General features: G+C 44.7%; 1 protein-coding gene across 2 annotated transcripts in view; it reads left to right on the forward strand.

Moving 5' to 3' along the window:
- SORBS2 (sorbin and SH3 domain containing 2) overlaps positions 1–18,513 on the forward strand; it is a 463,189-nt gene that overhangs the window by 324,607 nt on the left and 120,069 nt on the right. For both annotated transcript variants that reach the window (XM_075347124.1, XM_075347123.1), the window contains exons 9-11: positions 6,060–6,229; positions 13,499–13,565; positions 17,954–17,998. In XM_075347124.1, coding sequence (XP_075203239.1) covers positions 6,060–6,229; positions 13,499–13,565; positions 17,954–17,998 — 282 coding nt within the window. The remainder of the gene's footprint in view (positions 1–6,059; positions 6,230–13,498; positions 13,566–17,953; positions 17,999–18,513) is intronic.

The following is an 18,513-nucleotide window of genomic DNA, read 5'->3' on the forward strand; positions in this document are numbered from 1 at the left end:
TCAGGGCTCTGGGCGGCAGGTCCCGCGGTGTCTTGGCCTTGGTCGCCGCCTTACAGCGACAACCCGGCGCCACCTCGGCTGAGGTGTGGGGGATGGGCACAGGGGCTTTCCGCGGCTGGGCCTTCGGCTCGGAACGAGTCACCAGCTCCGGCTCGGGGAACTTCTCTGGGACTGCCTCCGGTGCAGACTTCGGGGCCTTCCATGGCAGCACTTCCGACTTGCCACGGGCTCTGACTGCAGGTCGGTCCGCGAGGGCGGACGGGCTGGGTATCGCTACCGGTTGCGGTGGCAGCGGGCCTAGTGGCGGGGTCACGGCCTCCGGGACGGGTGGCGAAGGAGGCAGCGGAGGGAGAGGGTTTGGACCGGGTCCCTCAGCCGCAGCGACCGGTCCCTCGGGGACATAGGAGCGTGGGTCACTCAGCTTCCCTTCCTCCGCCTCCTCCTCGCGTCTCCGCACGGTGGCTATAACGTCCGCCATGTCGGTCTCCCACTCCTAGAGGAGGAGCTGCATCTTGACCTGCAGCCTCAGGTAGAGCTGCGCGGTACGGATTTCTACCCACGCTGCGGTTCCCGGCGCGGGGGCTACGGTGCTTCGGGACGGCATCCACATTCTGCTGGCAACTCCTTCCAGGAACAGGGTGACTGCAGAGTCCTGGCGTCCCTGCTTTTATAGCTGCGCTCACATGCAGCCAGCCGCCATCGCGTCCCCCTTAGCTTCTTTTTGGCCCCTCCTTTATTGGGGCGGAGTTTTGGCCTTCGCGCCTCTGCTACTCGAGAAGACGCTCGAGCGGGAACTTTTCGCGCCAAAGATGGCGACTTCTGGAAATTTTCAGCCGGATACCTCCGGCGGTTACAAGGCGCACCTCTACCCAACGGCAGAGCGGTAAGATCCTGTTCGTGACGCCAAGTTGTCGCGGGCGGAGGAGGGGACGCCGCGCTCTCCCACTGCTGCTCGGGTCCGGCTGCCGCGGCTGCTGCGAGCCTGCTGCTGCTCGGTGGCTCGAGCGGTGGGCCGGATCCCGGGGACTCTAGCGGCGCTCCTCGCCCGTGAGTGAAAGGGGGTTGTTGGGTGTGGGGATGGTTTATTGTCCGTGACACCACCCACGGTTGTGGTGATTTATTGGCACCACCGCTGCTCTGTATGGGGATCCCGGGAAGGGTGGTATGGAGCAGCCAGTTGTTGTGTTGCCCCTCCGTGGGTAGGGGTTGGTGATCCCGGGGCCCAGTGATGAGATGGATTATGCAGGGCTTGGTGGGCGCAGGGACGCGGGGGCAGCGCGGTGCCTTGCGGCACTGTGGTACTCACTCAGCCTGAGACGTTGACACAGTTTTTCGGTAAACCACACGGCTGGAAAGACGGTTCCCACGGACGGCTGCACTTGCTCTCCCAGTAGGTAACGGTGATGTCCCTTTGACCTGCACCTAGTGTTTCTATGTTGGTAGCGATGGGTTCCCACCGGTAACCCGCTCCCCAGCTTGGATATGGGCCGGAGGAGCCCTGCTTTGCCCGCAGACGCTGGCCCCGAGGAACTGGTGCCCTGACGGTGGCGGTGTTCCTCCTTAATGGTTGGACTTTTGCCTTCAGTCGGGACTTGGTTGTTTGGAGACAGACGTCCCCTTCACTGACGGATTTGGCAAATTATGGCGACTCCTAGCCTTGCCGGGGTCCGAGAGGCCCCTGCCCTGGTGCTGACTGTCCTTCGTATACTGCTCCAGACTGCCGGGCCACTACCCGTCCGCGGTCCTTCCAGCAACCTCCGAGCAGTCCCCCTCCAGACAATCACCGCTGTTGCTGACCTTGCTGACACTGTCCTGCACTTAGCCGGACCAACTTCAGGGCTTTCTACGCTCACTTTTACTCCTTTTCTTCTTTGCTCCACTACCACTTCACTTTCACTTAGCTGTTTACTCCTCTCCGTCCCTAGCTTATCTGCTGGTTCTTCCCGCCTCCAGAGCTGTGAACTCCTCGGTGGGCGGAGCCAACCGCCTGGCCCACCCCATGGTGTGAACATCAGCCTCTGGAGGAAGGCAACAAGGATTTTAGTAGCTTTGGGGTTCTTAACTGGGATGTAGGGTGTGGTGGTGTGATGACCTGTGACCCCTGGCTTGCCCAGGGCGTCACACTTACTGTTCAACTTCCCCACTGTCTCAGCTGCCTCTGCAGTACTGCATTGAGAGGAGCAGGGTGATGAGGTCTGCAACATAATGACCTCATCACACTGCTGCACAATGGGGCGGGTAACTAACAAGCTCGGCTCTGCTGTACCCCGGCATTCAAATGTATTTGCGTCTATAAGACACAAATACAGTAGAATGCAGAAAGATGCTGGGGGCTGCACAAAATCCTCTGCCGGGCCGCATGCTGCTCGCAGGCCATATGTTGTGCAGACCTGGTATAGCACCAAGTACTATACTGCAGTATTGTTCATGTCAGAGCACTGCTGCGCCTATTGGTAGCATGCTGGTTTATTAGTGATATACTACCACGTGTGCCAACCATGTCTGCCTACGTAAGAATTGTAGAATAATTAATTTGCTGTCAGGTCTGTTTTTGGAAAACTATATGTTGTTGCTGATCAGTAGGTCGTTGAATAAGGATGGATCTTTACTTGGAGAGAATACTGACGTTTGTTCAGTCTTACTGCTTCACCTGTAAAATACAGTACTCTTATTAGCTGCCCTACTTGTGGAAGAAATCCATGCTGAAGAGCTTGCACATAATTGGCACTGGACTCGCGCTCTAGCTATACAGAACATGTGCATATACTCTTGTTTTTATGGTAATTTACACATAGATTTCAATGTTATTTGTGACTTATCCCAGATAAAATAGAGCCTAGTTTAAAAGGAAATGCGTCATCAGGTTTTCCCTATCAAAGCGGTTTCCACCAAGCCTTTTAATTCCTACCAAGCCCACTATATCACCCAGGCAGCGGCATATACCTTGGGCTTTGTAGTCGTACATAGCTGAAGTCTAATGAGCACCGAAAGCCCAATGTGCATCTCCAGACTCTAGCTGACCAGTACTTTCTAATTAAGACACAAGGTGGAAGTAAAAAAATGTGATGTCCTCCTTGTACCGTCTTTTAGTGCTACGCTCTGGGTGCAGATTCTCCACCTGCTAAGATTTTTTTAAAGCCATAATTATATTCTCAGTGATTTGATTTCTTAAAGTTTAATGAGAAGTAGTGAGTGCAATTAGCAGTGTAACAATAGGGTGGATGGGTGTAAAGAGATGCGTCAGGAGGCTGCTCCTATGTGAATATGTCCTGTGTGCGGCTTCAGGAATGTGGATAATTTCAGCGTAACTACAAAGAGGAGATTCGGAAACAAAAGAGACCTCTGATATTCTGCCAGGATCAGACAATTGCCGTCTGCGTGCCCTATTTGAAACACTTATTGTTCTTGACGTTGCTTTTCACTGGCCTCCAGGGCCCACCCTAATTTGTATAACCTTTTATACTCACGATCTAAAAAATGAAATGTCCCATTGTGGTGCTGGAGGATGTAGTATGACTGCGTAGAGTAATGAATCATGGGAAATCTTTACTCATTAAAGACTGGCAATAAAAAAAATCTAGTGTCATGGCTCTAGAAATGTAATAAAACCATGTTACCATCTCTGGTGGCTATGATATTTTGCTGTATAAGTGACGCTTGATGTCGGTATTCATGTAGAGTAACACCACAGTTATTGCATAATCTCTCATCTGTTCTGTCCATTGTATAAGTTTATCCAGGTCACACTGTCTGCACCCGCAACATTTCTCTTTTTCACCCCATTGCCATATATCATATCTCTTCAAAACCATACCTTTTGTAATATACCGTACTTGTATTGGATGTTTAGCCTCTATGAGCACATCTCAGCAGGGATCACATAGTATTGGATTGTTATGCAGATTCTTCTTCCTTCTCTGTTATGTCTGATACTTCCTTTTCTGGCCCAGAAATCAAACAAAATGAAAGTTATGACTGGGCTCCTGATAGTCGGTGTAGACATTTTGGAGTGAATCACAATTAGTTAGCTCACTGCCTCATGAGCTGAGCTGACAGTTTCATTCAGCAGTAACAGCAGGGGCTAACACCTTTGCTGGAGGTAGCAGCACTTCACTAGCAAAGGGTTTAAGTAATCCAATCACTGAGGTGGGCAATGGAAAAGCGCTGAAATGTGCATAACAAACACAGTGACAGTGCTGTACCGGCCATCTGGTAATTGCCAGATGGGCAGGTACCTACCCTGGGCTGCTCTAACACTTGGTATATCCCAATATCTTCAGCAGCACAGGGTAGATAAGGGAGGAGGCATGCTAAGTGCTGTATCACAGGCTACTGCATTGTATTATGCAACTTGTAGTAACAGAGCACAGTAAAACTGGGGAGAGAAAGGGATAAAAGTAAACCTCAGAGTTGCTGCTGGGAGACACAAAGGGATGCTATCTGCATGATAAAAAGTTTATATTACTTTAATAAGAGTACAAATGCAGTTGGTGGCACATAATAGCACGATTGATGAATGAAATGAGTTAGGGTAGTGGATAACATATTTAAATTCTCCTTTTTATTATGTATTATGATGTGAATTTTTACAATGATTCTGGTAGATAAAGTTTGCACTTCTCAATGTAACACAGAAGAAATATGAGACTGCAAGGTGATTAGGTAAAAATTAAAAACACATACCAGGCCTGGGCTGGTACATATTAACCATTCTGGCCACAGATTGGCCTCTTGACAGAGCAGGAGACTTGTCAATGAGGGACAGAAACCTCTACAGATCCATACCCCGGGGCATGGTGCTCCATGGGAGATTGTGTTGGGATTTGTTGCTCGCACAAGTAATATTTCTAGAGTGAATTACCTACGTCATACCATGCTCTTTGGAGCAGGCCACATTTCTGTTTCTGCTGCATTCATAAAGAATCCTACAGAAAAACCCTCTTATTGACTATCTTCTTGCATAGCGTACACGTTACATTAACTGTTAAAGCAAAGCCAATGGGATTTCAAGAAAAATCATGCCCACTGTGTATTTGGCACTGGTGATTTTTTTTTATTTCTATAGGTTTCTATAGGGAGCCAGAAAAAAAAACCATATGATAAAAATACCATTACATTATTAAGTGTAGAATACCAGCATTTCTGCATTAAAAACCACAAAAATATGGCATCAAATCTGCAACAAAAATGCATAATAAACTGGACTAAACCTAAAAAAATCAGCAAAAATGCAATAATAAGAGCAGATTGTTATTTTGGTGCTGACACTGACAGAAAAATCACATCAGGAAAAAGCCACTTCTTTCACACTGGAACATGACCATAATGTTTATAACCAGATATCATTACCATGGGCATTGGCTCTGGATCTGAATCATGCCTGTTCAGTTCTACATGATAGCATGGTATACCATTTTTAATTGATATTGTTTGTTTATTTTATATATTTCAGTGATGTGTCTTTTAAAAACTAGATTGTTTTCTCGTTAAACCACAGAAAGACCTATTGTTGCCATTTAGAAGGAATGTGTCAGCAAGTTTTTGCTATGCAATCTGAAATCAGCATGCTGTTAAGGGTAACACAGAGAATTCAGTGATGCCTCTATTGTCAAGGTCTGTGGTGTTGTTTATTGGCAATTTTTGTTTTAGCAGCAGGACCTTATCATTGATGTTACTAGTTGACTCCTGCCTTATTATCCAACCACACCCCCTGCTTTGATTGACACTTCACTGTCAATGTACAATGTCTAAAGAGAACCTGGTGTGGGCGGGCAGCTCTCTCAGCTCTGCTGCATTGCTAAATCTAAAAACTTTGATAGTGTCAGAATTGGTGCACCCAGTAATCTAAGTGATGCATCATTGCATTCAGGGTCTCTTTGCCTACATCATGCCGCTCTCAGATGAGGTATCAAAAACCTGCTGACAGATTCCCTTTAAACAGTTACTATCTGATGGGATGTGAGCTTGCATTGTCTATGGTTTAAGCATTTCTCTAATAGTTTTGTATGATAATCGTCAATGACAGTAAAATAAAATGTATATTTTCCATTTTGGTGCAGACTCAACGGAGTCATTCTCACAGTACCAGTCAGATGTGATCCGGAGCAGCAGCACTATACCAATCTGCAGGAGTTCAGAAGAAGAGAAAAAAGTCACTGTTATTAAAGCACCACACTATACAGGGATCGGACCTGTTGATGAATCGGGAATACCAACGGCCATTAGAACGGTAGGAGTCAAAATGTATGAGCTGTATTTAAGGTTGGCAAATGCAGTTTTTATTAGGATCTTAGCTTCTATATATACGGATCTTATTTGAGCAATTTTTTAGTTAACACTTAGGGGTACTTTGCACACTACGACATCGCAAGCCGATGGTAGCAATGCCGAGCGCGATAGTCCCCGCCCCCGTCGCAGCTGCGATATCTTGTGATAGCTGCCGTAGCGAACATTATCGCTACGGCAGCTTCACATGCGCTTACCTGCCCTGCGACGTCACTCTGGGCGGCGACCCACCTCCTTCCTAAGGGGGCGGGTCGTGCAGCGTCACAGCGACGTCACACGGCAGGCGGCCAATAGAAGCGGAGGGGCGGAGATGAGCGGGACGTAAACATCCCGCCCATCTCCTTCCTTCCTCATTGCAGCCGGGACGCAGGTAAGGAGATGTTCCTCGCTCCTTCGGCTTCACACACAGCAATGTGTGCTGTCACAGGAACGAGGAACAACATCGTAACATCGGTCCTTCCGAAATTATGGAAATGACCGGTGCTACACCGATCATACAAATTCGATGCTTGTGCGCTCGTTAATCATAGTAAAAAGGAAACACATACTCAGATGTCGACAGCGAGGCCGGATGTGCGTCACTTTTGATTTGACCCCACCGACATCGCACCTGCTATGTCGTAGTATGCAAAGTACCCTTAGACTTAATATAAAGAAGTAACTTTGTAATATCCTATAGTACCTATCCTGTACTGACTGTAAGGTTACAGGCTACATTATAGTCCGGAGCTGTACAGGGTAGGACATTTATATGGATACACCTAAATAAAATGGGAATGGTTGGTGATATCAGCTTCTTGTTTGTGGCTCATTAGTATATGGGAGGGGGGAAACTTTTCAAGATGGGTGGTGGCCATTTTGAAGTCGGACATTTTGGATCCAACTTTATTTTTTCCAATGGGAAGAGGATCATGTAACACATCAAACGTATTAAGATTTTCACAAGAATGGTGTTCTTGGTTTTAATGTAACTTTATTCGTTCATTAGTTATTTACAATTTTATGACCACTTATAAAATGTGTTCAAAGTGCTGCCCATTGTGTTGGATTGTCAATGCAGACCTCTTCTCCCACTCTTGACACACTGATAGCAATGCTAGCACAGGTTTCCAGTATCCGTTATTTCAGATGCTGCACATCTTGTATCTTTACAGCATAGACAATTGCCTTCAGATGACCCCAAAGATAAAAGTCTAAGGGGGTGAGATGAGGAAACCTTGGTCTCCATTCAACTGGCCCATGATGACCAATCCACTTTCCAGGACACTGTTCATGTAGGAATGCTCGGACCTGTGATGGTGCACCACATTATGGGTGTCAGGTCTGAGCATTCCATTAATGATTCCATTCTAATAGACTGCCATGTTAATAAAACGGATCCGGCTGTCATCATTTTGCCAATGGATCTCTGCAGGATCTGTTCTAACGGATGATTACCGGACATGTGAACTTGGCCTTATAATATTTTTTTCCCCGAAAAATGCGCTGGTCCTTCTTTTCGATGTAGGGCTTATTTTTGGGACAACACGGGTTGGGGGTAAGTTTACCCCCCCAAAAAGTCACACTCCTCCGGAGAATCGTACTTACCAAACCCAGGACATCTGCATCACTCCCAGGTTCTCCTTTGATCCACAGTGGACAATCCTAACAGGTCCTTGTGTGTTCCACAGCGGTCTCCCCCTGCTCCCGGCTGTCATCCCTCCACTCTCACACACCACACACATCTGATCGCAGTAACATCACACACACACACACACACACACACACACGCATATGCATACATCCGATAATACCGTACTGCTTCCGGCTACAGGGGGACCTGGGATGCCGTGGAACGCAAGGACCTGCAGTTGAACGCATCAAGGACCTGCGGTAGAACACAAACTACAGGGAAAGCAGCACTCTGTAATTGCCAATACATATGCAAACATAGAATATAGGACATTTAAAACTGCATTAATGCTATATAGCATATACTTAAAAAATAAAGGTTATTTGTGCAAAAATTGGCCAATTCTTGTATTCCCACCGACTGTTGCAAGGGGATCTTTTCTGATGGGACCCCTATCCTGATGTTATGCCTCTTCCAGACTAAATATATTGACACACCGGATCTAGCGCGAATTAAAACTACCCTGTTGCTAATTGGCGGAGAGCACAGTTAGAATAGGAGCCGGTCTACACCTCAAATAGATGCAAAAACATAAGCACTACAGTACCCATATGCACAGGATAAGAGAAGTTGTATTGTGCAGTACAGATATATAGAGGATAAGGAGTACAATATACATTAGATGGCTGCCAGAGGAACGATAACTGCCATCTGTCTGAACCATCTTGGCCGTCTCTCCCATATACAGGAGCAGTTGTTCTGTATATGAAAGATGCTGACAGAAGTGTCTGATGGCGGCTTATCTCCAGGAGACAATATGATCAGCAATCCGAAATCAGACATGCCAGATCAATATTTCCATGGTAATATATTGTCTAGGGCTCCCATACAAATTTGCAGGTTTGCTAAACACATAATGTGTACGGGGGACTTGGGAGAGGTGAATTTGCCCAGTGCTTATATGTACAAGATAAGAAAAGTGATACTGCACAGTGAAAATATATGTACGGGATAAAAGACATGATACTACACAGTGCAAATATATGTACAGGATAAGAGATGTGGTACTACACAATGTTTATATGGTTAAGATAGGATAGGACCAAATGCTCAAAATTACACAAATCACACAGCTTCACAGACGTCTCATCTTGCAGTTTTTTCCTGAAGTCTGAGGAGCTGAACAGATCTTTTAATTAATATCATATATAGCGGGGGATATACATATTTCACACATCACCAACGTTCTAAAAAAGTATATTTCTAAAGGTGCTATTGACATGAATTTCTCACCAAATGTTGGTAACAACCCATTCAATCCACACAAGCAAAGAAATCAAACCATAGATGTCTATAATTTAGTGATGTGTAATAGTGAGAAAAGGCACAGGGAAAAAATATTGAACACGGTTACTGAATTATTATTATTATTATTTATTATTATAGCGCCATTTATTCCATGGCGCTTTACAAGTGAAAGAGGGTATACGTACAACAATCATTAACAGTACAAAACAGACTGGTGTAGGAGGAGAGTGGACCCTGCCCGCGAGGGCTCACAGTCTACAGGGAATGGGTGAGGGTACATTAGGTGAGGACAGAGCTGGTTGCGCAGTGCTGTACTGGACTGAGGGCTATTGTAGGTTGTAGGCTTGTTGGAAGAGGTGCAATTGTATTTATTACTTCATAAAAATCCTTTAATGGTGATGACCGCTTGAAGACACCTCCTGTATGGATAAACTAGTTGCCTGCATTGCTTTGGAGGTATTTTGCCCCATTCTTACACAAAAACGCTCTTCAAATCCTAAAGGTTCAGTGGGCTCCTTCTATGAACCCTGAGCTTTAGTTCATACATCTATTGGATTCAGGTCAGGTGATTGTCTGGGCCATTCTAGTAGCTTTATTTTCTTCCTCTGGAAGCGAAAGAGGGTTTTCATGGCTGTGTGTTTGGGATCATTGTCTTGCTAAAATGTTCACTGGTATTTCATCTTCATCATACTCACAGAGAGTAAAGGAGGAAGGTGTTCACTTGCTGCGCCAAAGAGATCACTCCAGCAGATGTTCAGATTAATGTCACTTTATTAATCATATGGGTCAACGCGTTTCTGGAGCTTCTGCCCCCTTCATCAGGACCATCAAGAACAAGAAACATCAAATCTGTTGTTGAGCAAACTTTAAGGGCTCATGCGCACGTAGTGTAACTGCATGCATTTACACTGCGTATTGTACTGCAGCGTAAATGCATGCGTTCTGCGTCCCCTGCACAATCTGTGTAGATTGTGCATGACACGTGCACACGATGCTTTTATGAACGCAGCGATTTGGGTGCTAAAATTGTGACCCAAATCCGTGCGTTCATAAAAGCAGCATGTCAATTATTCCGTGTGCTATGGATGCAGCTCCCACTCTGTCTATGGTGGGGGCAGCAGCCATAGCGCATGAAATCTGCTTTTTTAAAAAAAATACTGCATCCATTACGCAGTGTTTCTGCAGCAATTTGAAGCGCACATGTGCTGTCAAATCGCTGCAGAATAGTCAGCAGTTACGTGCGCATGAGCCCTCAATGCACTTGAACATGCTTTTTGATCAGCAGTGCAGTCTTGCATGGAGAGCGTGCATGCATGCCATGGAGGATTACTTATTGTTTTCTTTGAAACCTGCTGATTCCAGGTCTTTCTGTAGCGTTCCACAGGTGGTTCTTGGCTCTTGGACAACTCTCCTATTCTTTTCACTCCTCTGTCTGCAATCTTGTTTGGAGTGCCTGGTCGTAGCCGGTTTACGGTGAAATGATGTTCTTTCACATCCATATTAAGACCACAACAGTTCTTACTGGAACCTTCAGTAGTTTTGAAATGTTTCTGTAACCAATGCAGTCAGTATGTTTTGCAACAATAGGGTTGCAAAGGTCTTGAGACAGCTCACTAGTTTTACCCATCATGAGATGTTTCTTGTGTGACACCTTGGTAATGTTACATGAGGCGGGCTCATGCGGTATATCCTCTAAGTTCTCTGGTCCAGGTGGACAAATTCTCCTGCCTGAGCTATGGATCTCTGCAGCTGCTCCAGATTGTCCATGGGCCTCTTAGTTCTTTCTTTAATCAGTGCTCTCCTAGCTTGGGATAACAGTTTAGGTAGACGGCCATGTCTTGGTAGGTTTGCATTTGTACCATACTCCTTGCATTTTGTATGATGGATTGAACAGTGCCCACTGAGAAGTTCTGCGTTTGGGCTAATTTTTTTCTAACCTATCTTTGCTTTACTCCTCTCCACAACTTTATCCCTGACCTGTCTGGTGTGTTCCTTGGTTTTCATGATGCTATTTGATTTATAATGTTCTCAAACATTCCTCTGAGGCATTCACGGAACAGCTGTAGTTATACTGATTAATTATACACATGTGGACTTAGTTTTCTAATTGAGTGACTTCAGGAGGAAATTGGTCATTCAGGATTTGATTTCAGGATCTCATACTACCTGGGGGTGAATACAAATGCACAATTACAATTTTCAGAATACTTTTAAAAGTATTTAGAAAACCATGTATTGTTTCCTTTACACTTCACAAATACTTTCTAATTTCTGTTGATAAATCACATAAAATCCAACGTTTGTGGGTATAATGTGAAAAATTTTGGAAACGTTCACGGGATATAAATACATTTTCAAAGCACTGTATTCCCATAATAGTTGATATGAGAGTTTGAAATAAAATAAATGTATGGGTTTTTTTTTTAATTTATTTTCATCTCACTCTGGCGTGCTAGGTGCAATATCTTTTTTAAAAATAAAAACCCGCTAGATTCTTTTTTTTTTTTTTTTTTTTTTGTGTTATATGGCTGTGAATCAGTTTTTATAATCCCAGGATCTAATTTTATCCTGACGTATCCGTGGAGAATACAGTGAAGAGACATTTTATACTTTCTATAATTTTTATCCAGGTTGGTTTAAGATGTGATTTGATAGACGCTGGAGAATACATTCAGCTCAAATTGAAATATGAAATTCCAAAGGCAGTAGATTAAAGAGATTGAACTATCACAAAAAAATAATTCCTGGCATATGTGAGCTAATGTGCCGTTTACTGTGTTTGTATAGTAACCACGCAGTGCGCACAATTATTGTACTATTACTGTTATCAATGAAGCTATAAATTATCTTGGATCAAAGTGAGCTTTAATGTTTGGGTTTTTCATATATTCAGAACGGATTCCATTTTTCACTACTGTTTATAGAAGCAAAAAAAGAATTCAAACTGTCACAGATCCATCACACGATGGACAAACAGCGCACAATGGACTTTATTGACTTGAAGTGGTGACTACAGATGTGTCAGGCTGGATTCACACGATCGTATAGCATCCGATGTGAGTTCATTGGATGCGACATGCTAATGACCCGCGGCTCCCGGTGTGCTGCCAGCGTGAGCCGAGTGTCATGCAACAGTGATCTGATCCTGCGATCGGATCACAACTGCAGAGGAGAAGGAGGGCGCTGCGGAGGAGAGGGAGGGATTAATTTCCACATCTCCTCCATTGTCAGCTGATGCATATATCATACTGCACTCTGATATCATCCGAGTGCAGTCCGATGTTTCATTCACACCCATAGACTTGTATGAGTTTGACACATCTCTCGATGACAATCACAGCATGCTGCGACTTTTCGCTCATCCAGAATCTAGATAAGAAAAAAGCTGACCATCTACTCTCCATCATTGAATAACATTGGTCAGCGAGCAATGCGAGATTTTATTCTCATACCCTTATAATCACAAACAGCTCTGACGTGACATCAGGAGAGCAGAGAGCGGCCATCACTTATCACACTGGCAACACCTCCTTTCCTGTAAAAAAAAAAAAAGCATATTCTTATGCTGCTCAGTGTCCATGACGCCCAGCTCATTTAGTGTTTGGCCCAGCTAGCCGCTCATTTACATATAAGAAACATGTGGATTTCCTCTAGAATAAGACATTGGATCTCAGATATCAAGGTATCATTTTATTCAACGTCCTGTGACCTACATCTCCATATAGACGTCTTAGGAGGGTTGATGCTGCTGACAGGTTCCCTTTAATTATTGTCAGTACCTCAGAAATTGCTAAAGCTCTTACTCTATACAATAGTCTCAAATTATCAGGATCAAAGGAAAAGTACGGCAGGTGTCCATGTCATTTTTCACTACATCTGACAATCCTTCGCTTTCATAGCTTATTTTGTATCGTCAGATATTTTTGCCTATCTTTCAGCTAGGCAAAAATTTGTGTGATAAATTAAAACACTGCAATGTACATATAGCACAAGGAAATACGTGGCTCGTATTGTGGTACAACAGGTCTGATTACTTCTTCTTGTATTGTACTACTATACAGTCTGCCAATAACTAGATCACCCAGATCAAGAATTCATCTCATAGGAGGCAGATAGCGAAGTGCTCGTACACATGGATTTTCACAGTGATACTTCACAGTCAGTATCTAGCGATCTGGTAGCCCTCATGAACATATTGGTAATTTGGTGTACTTTTATGCTTTTGGATGATTTTTTGATATTTGAACCTCTATAAGTAATGTTCTTTTTTTTTTTTGTTCATTATCTTAACAGACTGTTGATAGACCAAAAGACTGGTACAAGACAATGTTCAAGCAGATTCATATGGTCCACAAGCCAGGTATGTGCATGCACATATGGTATGGTGCAGGCTTTATTTCATGGACACGAGCTGTTTTGTTTCTCAGACCTAGAGGGAAATTTCACCTGAAACCTGTTATCAGATTCTGCTTAGTATCTACACAAACATTCTTTTCTAATTGACATTATTTATTTAAGATGGTGTTTTATCTATAATTCTGTCCATACATGGGCTCTGGAGTATCTGTACCTTTACTTTCCTTACCACTAGTAAGAACAATCTGCTAAACAGTTGGGGGACTCTGTCATAGATTTGCATTGGGGCCAGGACATTGAATTTCTAACTGGCTAAGTGGCCCCCATCATATTGAAAACACTCATCCCATCACGTGTAAATATGAGAAAAAGCCATTTTTTTGGACCTAACCATAGGGTTACTGGTTTTAATTATATTGGGGTTTATTGTATGTGCCATTCTGAATTGAGATTTTTTTCTATGATTTTTTTCCATTCACTGGACTGAATCTTTATTGGTTACTCTGGGTTAGAACTTCAGGAGCTGCCACAGTTAAACTTCAGAGACGGAAGAACCAATTTGCCCAAGATTTAATTTAATTGATTTGTTGAATTAACGATAATTATCTTCTAAATATTTTATCCCATGTGATCCATGGACTGACAAAACCGTACATCAGAGAAGGAAGTCCAGGGCCAAACATTCGAGAATTAAAGGGACTCTACACCTCTTTAACATGTATAGTCGCCCTACTTGGTGTCCTCCATTTGCCTCCTATGCACAGATCGCCATTTGGTTCCTCCAGTTTCCAAGATGGCCTCCTCAATGACATGGGTAGTGCAGTGGTAAGTTTAAATGAAACATCCAATGCCATTCATATCTCACAGCACATGAAACGCAGGGGAGGCATGGTTTAGAGTTATCTCTATGCTCCTAATGACATTGTAGTGTCCATCTTTGAGCAACAGAACAACGATCTGTGGAGTGGAGGTGTCGCGGGCGGGGGGTGCGCTGCTCGACCGCGCTCGCGGCTCGGGTCCGGCTGCTGCTGCTGCTCGGTGGCTCGAGCGGTGGGCCGGATCCGGGGACTCGAGCGGCGCTCCTCGCCCGTGAGTGAAAGGGGAATAGTTTCTGGGGTTTGGGAAGTCAGTCCGTGACGCCACCCACGGTTGTGGTGAGGTTGGGACACCGCCGCTGCTCTGGACGGGGATCCCGGGAGCGATGACAGGGAGCAGCCGAGATGTTTCTCTCCCCTCCGTGGGTAGGGGGTTTTTGGTGGTCCCGGGGCCCGGTGATGGTGACTGTAAGGTGGATGGCGGGGTTTGGCGAGGTGCAGGGTCGCGGGGGTGGCAGCGCAGTGCCAGGCGGCACGGTGGTACTCACTCAGCCAATAACGTAAACGGAGTCTCTGGTAAAACAAACGGCTGGATGGACGGGTTCCGCAGCCGGCTGCGATGGTCACTCCCAGTAGGTTGGCGGTGACTGTCTCTCCCTGCACCTGTGATGTGTTGTCGGCTCCGATGGCTTCCCACCGGTAACCCACTCCCCAGCGGTGTATTTGCCAGAGGAGCCCCTTTTTGCCCGCAGGCTCTGGCCCTGGGAACTCTAGCTGTGGCGGTAGCTGTATTTCCCTTCACGGTTGAGCGGTTGCCTTCAGTCGGGTCTTTGCTGCTGGGAAACCCTGGAGGTTCCCGTTGCTGACTGATTTGACCGGTTTAACGGCGACTCCAAGCCTGGTCGGGGTCCGTAGGCCCTGCCGAATTGTGCTGGCTTCTCTTCGCTCCCCGGTCCGGTACCGGCGGGCCCCCGCCCGTCCCCGGTCCTTACGGTTGTGCGTCAATCGGCCTCGCCTGCAGACGGTCACCACCGTCTGCCAACCTTGCTCTTAGGTGCCCGGGCCACGTACCCGGACACGGTCAGTCTGCTCCACTACCACTTCCCTCAACTCTCTAACTGTTCTCCTCCTCAACTACTGTCCTTTCCCGCCTCCAGGACTGTGAACTCCTCGGTGGGTGGGGCCAACCGCCTGGCTCCACCCCACCTGGTGTGGACATCAGCCCCTGGAGGGAGGCAACAAGGATTTGCGTGTGTGACTGATGTGCCTAACCGAATGTGTTGTTGTAGTACCTGTGACGTCCTAGCTTGTCCAGGGCGCCACAGAGGCAGCTGGATGCAAACCGAGGTCACCAGGTAGAGTGACTAAAGATGAAAAGGGTGTAGTCGATGCTCAGTCCCCAATGTGGAGGATCATTTTAAACCTGACACTGACTTGGTTGCCAATATTAGTTTATGGCCCATCATCATTAGACAAACCAATAATTGGCACATGAGCGTTCATTAAAAGACTCGTACAGATTATTAAGATGGGTAAGCACGTCAGTGATCACTGGTGATCGGAACATTTATATCAACATAAAAATCATTGGCAGTACACCCTGTGTGAACAAGGAATGTGCTGCCGACAACATTATGCTGTATGGACACAAGATGATCAGATTAGCAATTGTTCTTTCCCAGCAGTTTCCTTGTAAATAGGCCAATGTGTGAGTGCCGAGGGTCATATTTATAGTTAATCGGTGATCGTCAGCAGAGAACATCATTCCGACTAAATGGGCTTTTACTATTTCTCAAAAGAATACAACTGTATAATTAGAAACTATAATAATTGCCACTGAGCGGTGAATGCAAATATTAGGGAATATTATCTACCTATGTATCAAAACACTCCCAGTGAAAGAATGTCCTTGTGTTTGAAAACAATCAGGGCCCAGCTTTCATTGTAAAAGAAAGGTCTTTGGACTGGATACTATGACCTAGAAGCTATTTTTATACTATATATCCTTATAAGAGCCATACCTAGCATAGCTGTCTATATAATATGGATAGACCTAGCATGGCTGATTATGAAATATGGATAGGCCCAGCATAGCAAACTACGTAATATGGATAGGCCCAACATAGCTGACTGTGTACCTTGGGCTTATTTTTAGAGTAGGGCTTATACTTTAAGCATTCTCAAAAAAGCCTCCAAAATCCTACTAGGGTTTATTTTCTGGGTAGGTCTTTTTTTTTCGGGGAAACATGGATATGGATAGGCCCAGCATTGCTAACTATGTAGTATGGATAGGCACTGCTAGGCTTATTCATATTATATAAGCAGCTATCTAACATGGAAAGGCATGGCTGACTATGTAATATGGATAGGCCTAACATGGCTGACTGTCTAATATGAATAGATGAAGCATGGCTAACTATGTAATATGGATAGACCTAGCATGGCTGACTATGTAATATGGATAAGCCCAGCATATCTGACTATGTAATATGGATAGGCCCAGCATAGCTGACTCTGTAATATGGATAAACCTAGCATAGCTGGCTATGTAATATGGATAGGCCCATCATGGCTATGTAATATGGATAGGCCCAGCATGGCTGACTATGTAATCAGAATAGGCCCATCATGGCTATGTAATGTGGATAGGCCCAGCATGGCTGACTATGTAATATGGATAGGCCCAGCATGACTATGTGATATGGATAGGCCCAGCATGGCTGACTATGTAATCTGAATAGGCCCAGCATGGCTGACTATGTAATATGGATAGGCCCAGCATGACTATGTGATATGGATAGGCCCAGCATGGCTGACTATGTAATCTGAATAGGCCCAGCATGGCTGACTATGTAATATGGATAGGCCCAGCATGACTATGTGATATGGATAGGCCCAGCATGGCTGACTATGTAATATGGATAGGCCCAGCATGGCTGACTATGTAATCTGAATAGGCCCAGCATGGCTATGTAATGTGGATAGGCCCAGCATCGCTAACTACGTAATAAAGATAGGTTACCATGCGCTTGGTAACTGTGCATGGAAGTTCATTGTATAAGTAAGCAATTACAACAAACATATTTCCTTGAGATATCAGGAAGGTAATGGTAGAATTTGTGAATGTCCAATGTCTGGCAGTAAGTAACCTCTGCTTATAGAACCAACTTATAAATTCACCAGATTTCATTGACATTCAGGTCATGGATCAAGGGCGTGAAACGTATAGTCACAAATCGCCATTGCATTTGCACAATATTAAAGAAGCTCTTAGGGGGCTTTTCTTTGAGAACTTGGCAGTTATTTATGTGCGCAGGTTCATTGGGACTTGAGTTAAAACTATGACCCCTGCCGAATTCACTGTTCAGAGCCCTAAAATGCAATAATATGACAAGGACAAATCTCAAACAAGGAGAATGTATAGAGAGCGCCATCATTTTAAGGTGAGATGAGCTGTGAAATGAGCTGAAGCGTGAGACATAAGGGAGAAGGTGGACGTAGTTCTTGGTTTTATCTCGCCTGTAATAAATGGGACTCTGACATATTATAGGATTCAGAGATTGTGCTTGTTTTACAGACAATGACGGTGATTATTCCAGCGCAGCCTATGCATATAACACAGGTAAGTTACTCACTGCATGTGCGGCTCATGGTGTATGAGGTCTTCTAATAGTGATGTGTGCATTCTATATTGACTTTACCATGCCATATTACACCACAAAACTAGGAGACGTCATTTTACAGAGGCATAACTATCTATCTACTTTTAAGGGAAATACATTTTAAGCCCAAAGCCTATCTGTACTCATCCTGCCCACATTTAGCTTTTACTCAAGTCAAATGGGAATACACTGTGCACAATTATTAGGAAAACTGTGGTTTTGATGATTCATTTTATTATTAAACTACTACAGTGCCATTGGACAATCCGAAAGGTTAATAAACCTGAACCCTGATTATTTAAGAAAGTAAAAGTCAGGTTTTGTCTAAAAATATCTTTGTGCGCAGAATTATTATGTAACTAAATGAAGATTATACATTTTCCGATTTCCATTGTCTATTTTCATTTGTTAAAGTGAGAATAATAACCAAACTATTCAAAATGGACAAATATACATTTCTGACATTAAAAAAAAA

Source organism: Anomaloglossus baeobatrachus, chromosome 1 (assembly GCF_048569485.1).
Source record: "Anomaloglossus baeobatrachus isolate aAnoBae1 chromosome 1, aAnoBae1.hap1, whole genome shotgun sequence".
In the NCBI taxonomy this organism is placed as follows: domain Eukaryota; kingdom Metazoa; phylum Chordata; class Amphibia; order Anura; family Aromobatidae; genus Anomaloglossus; species Anomaloglossus baeobatrachus.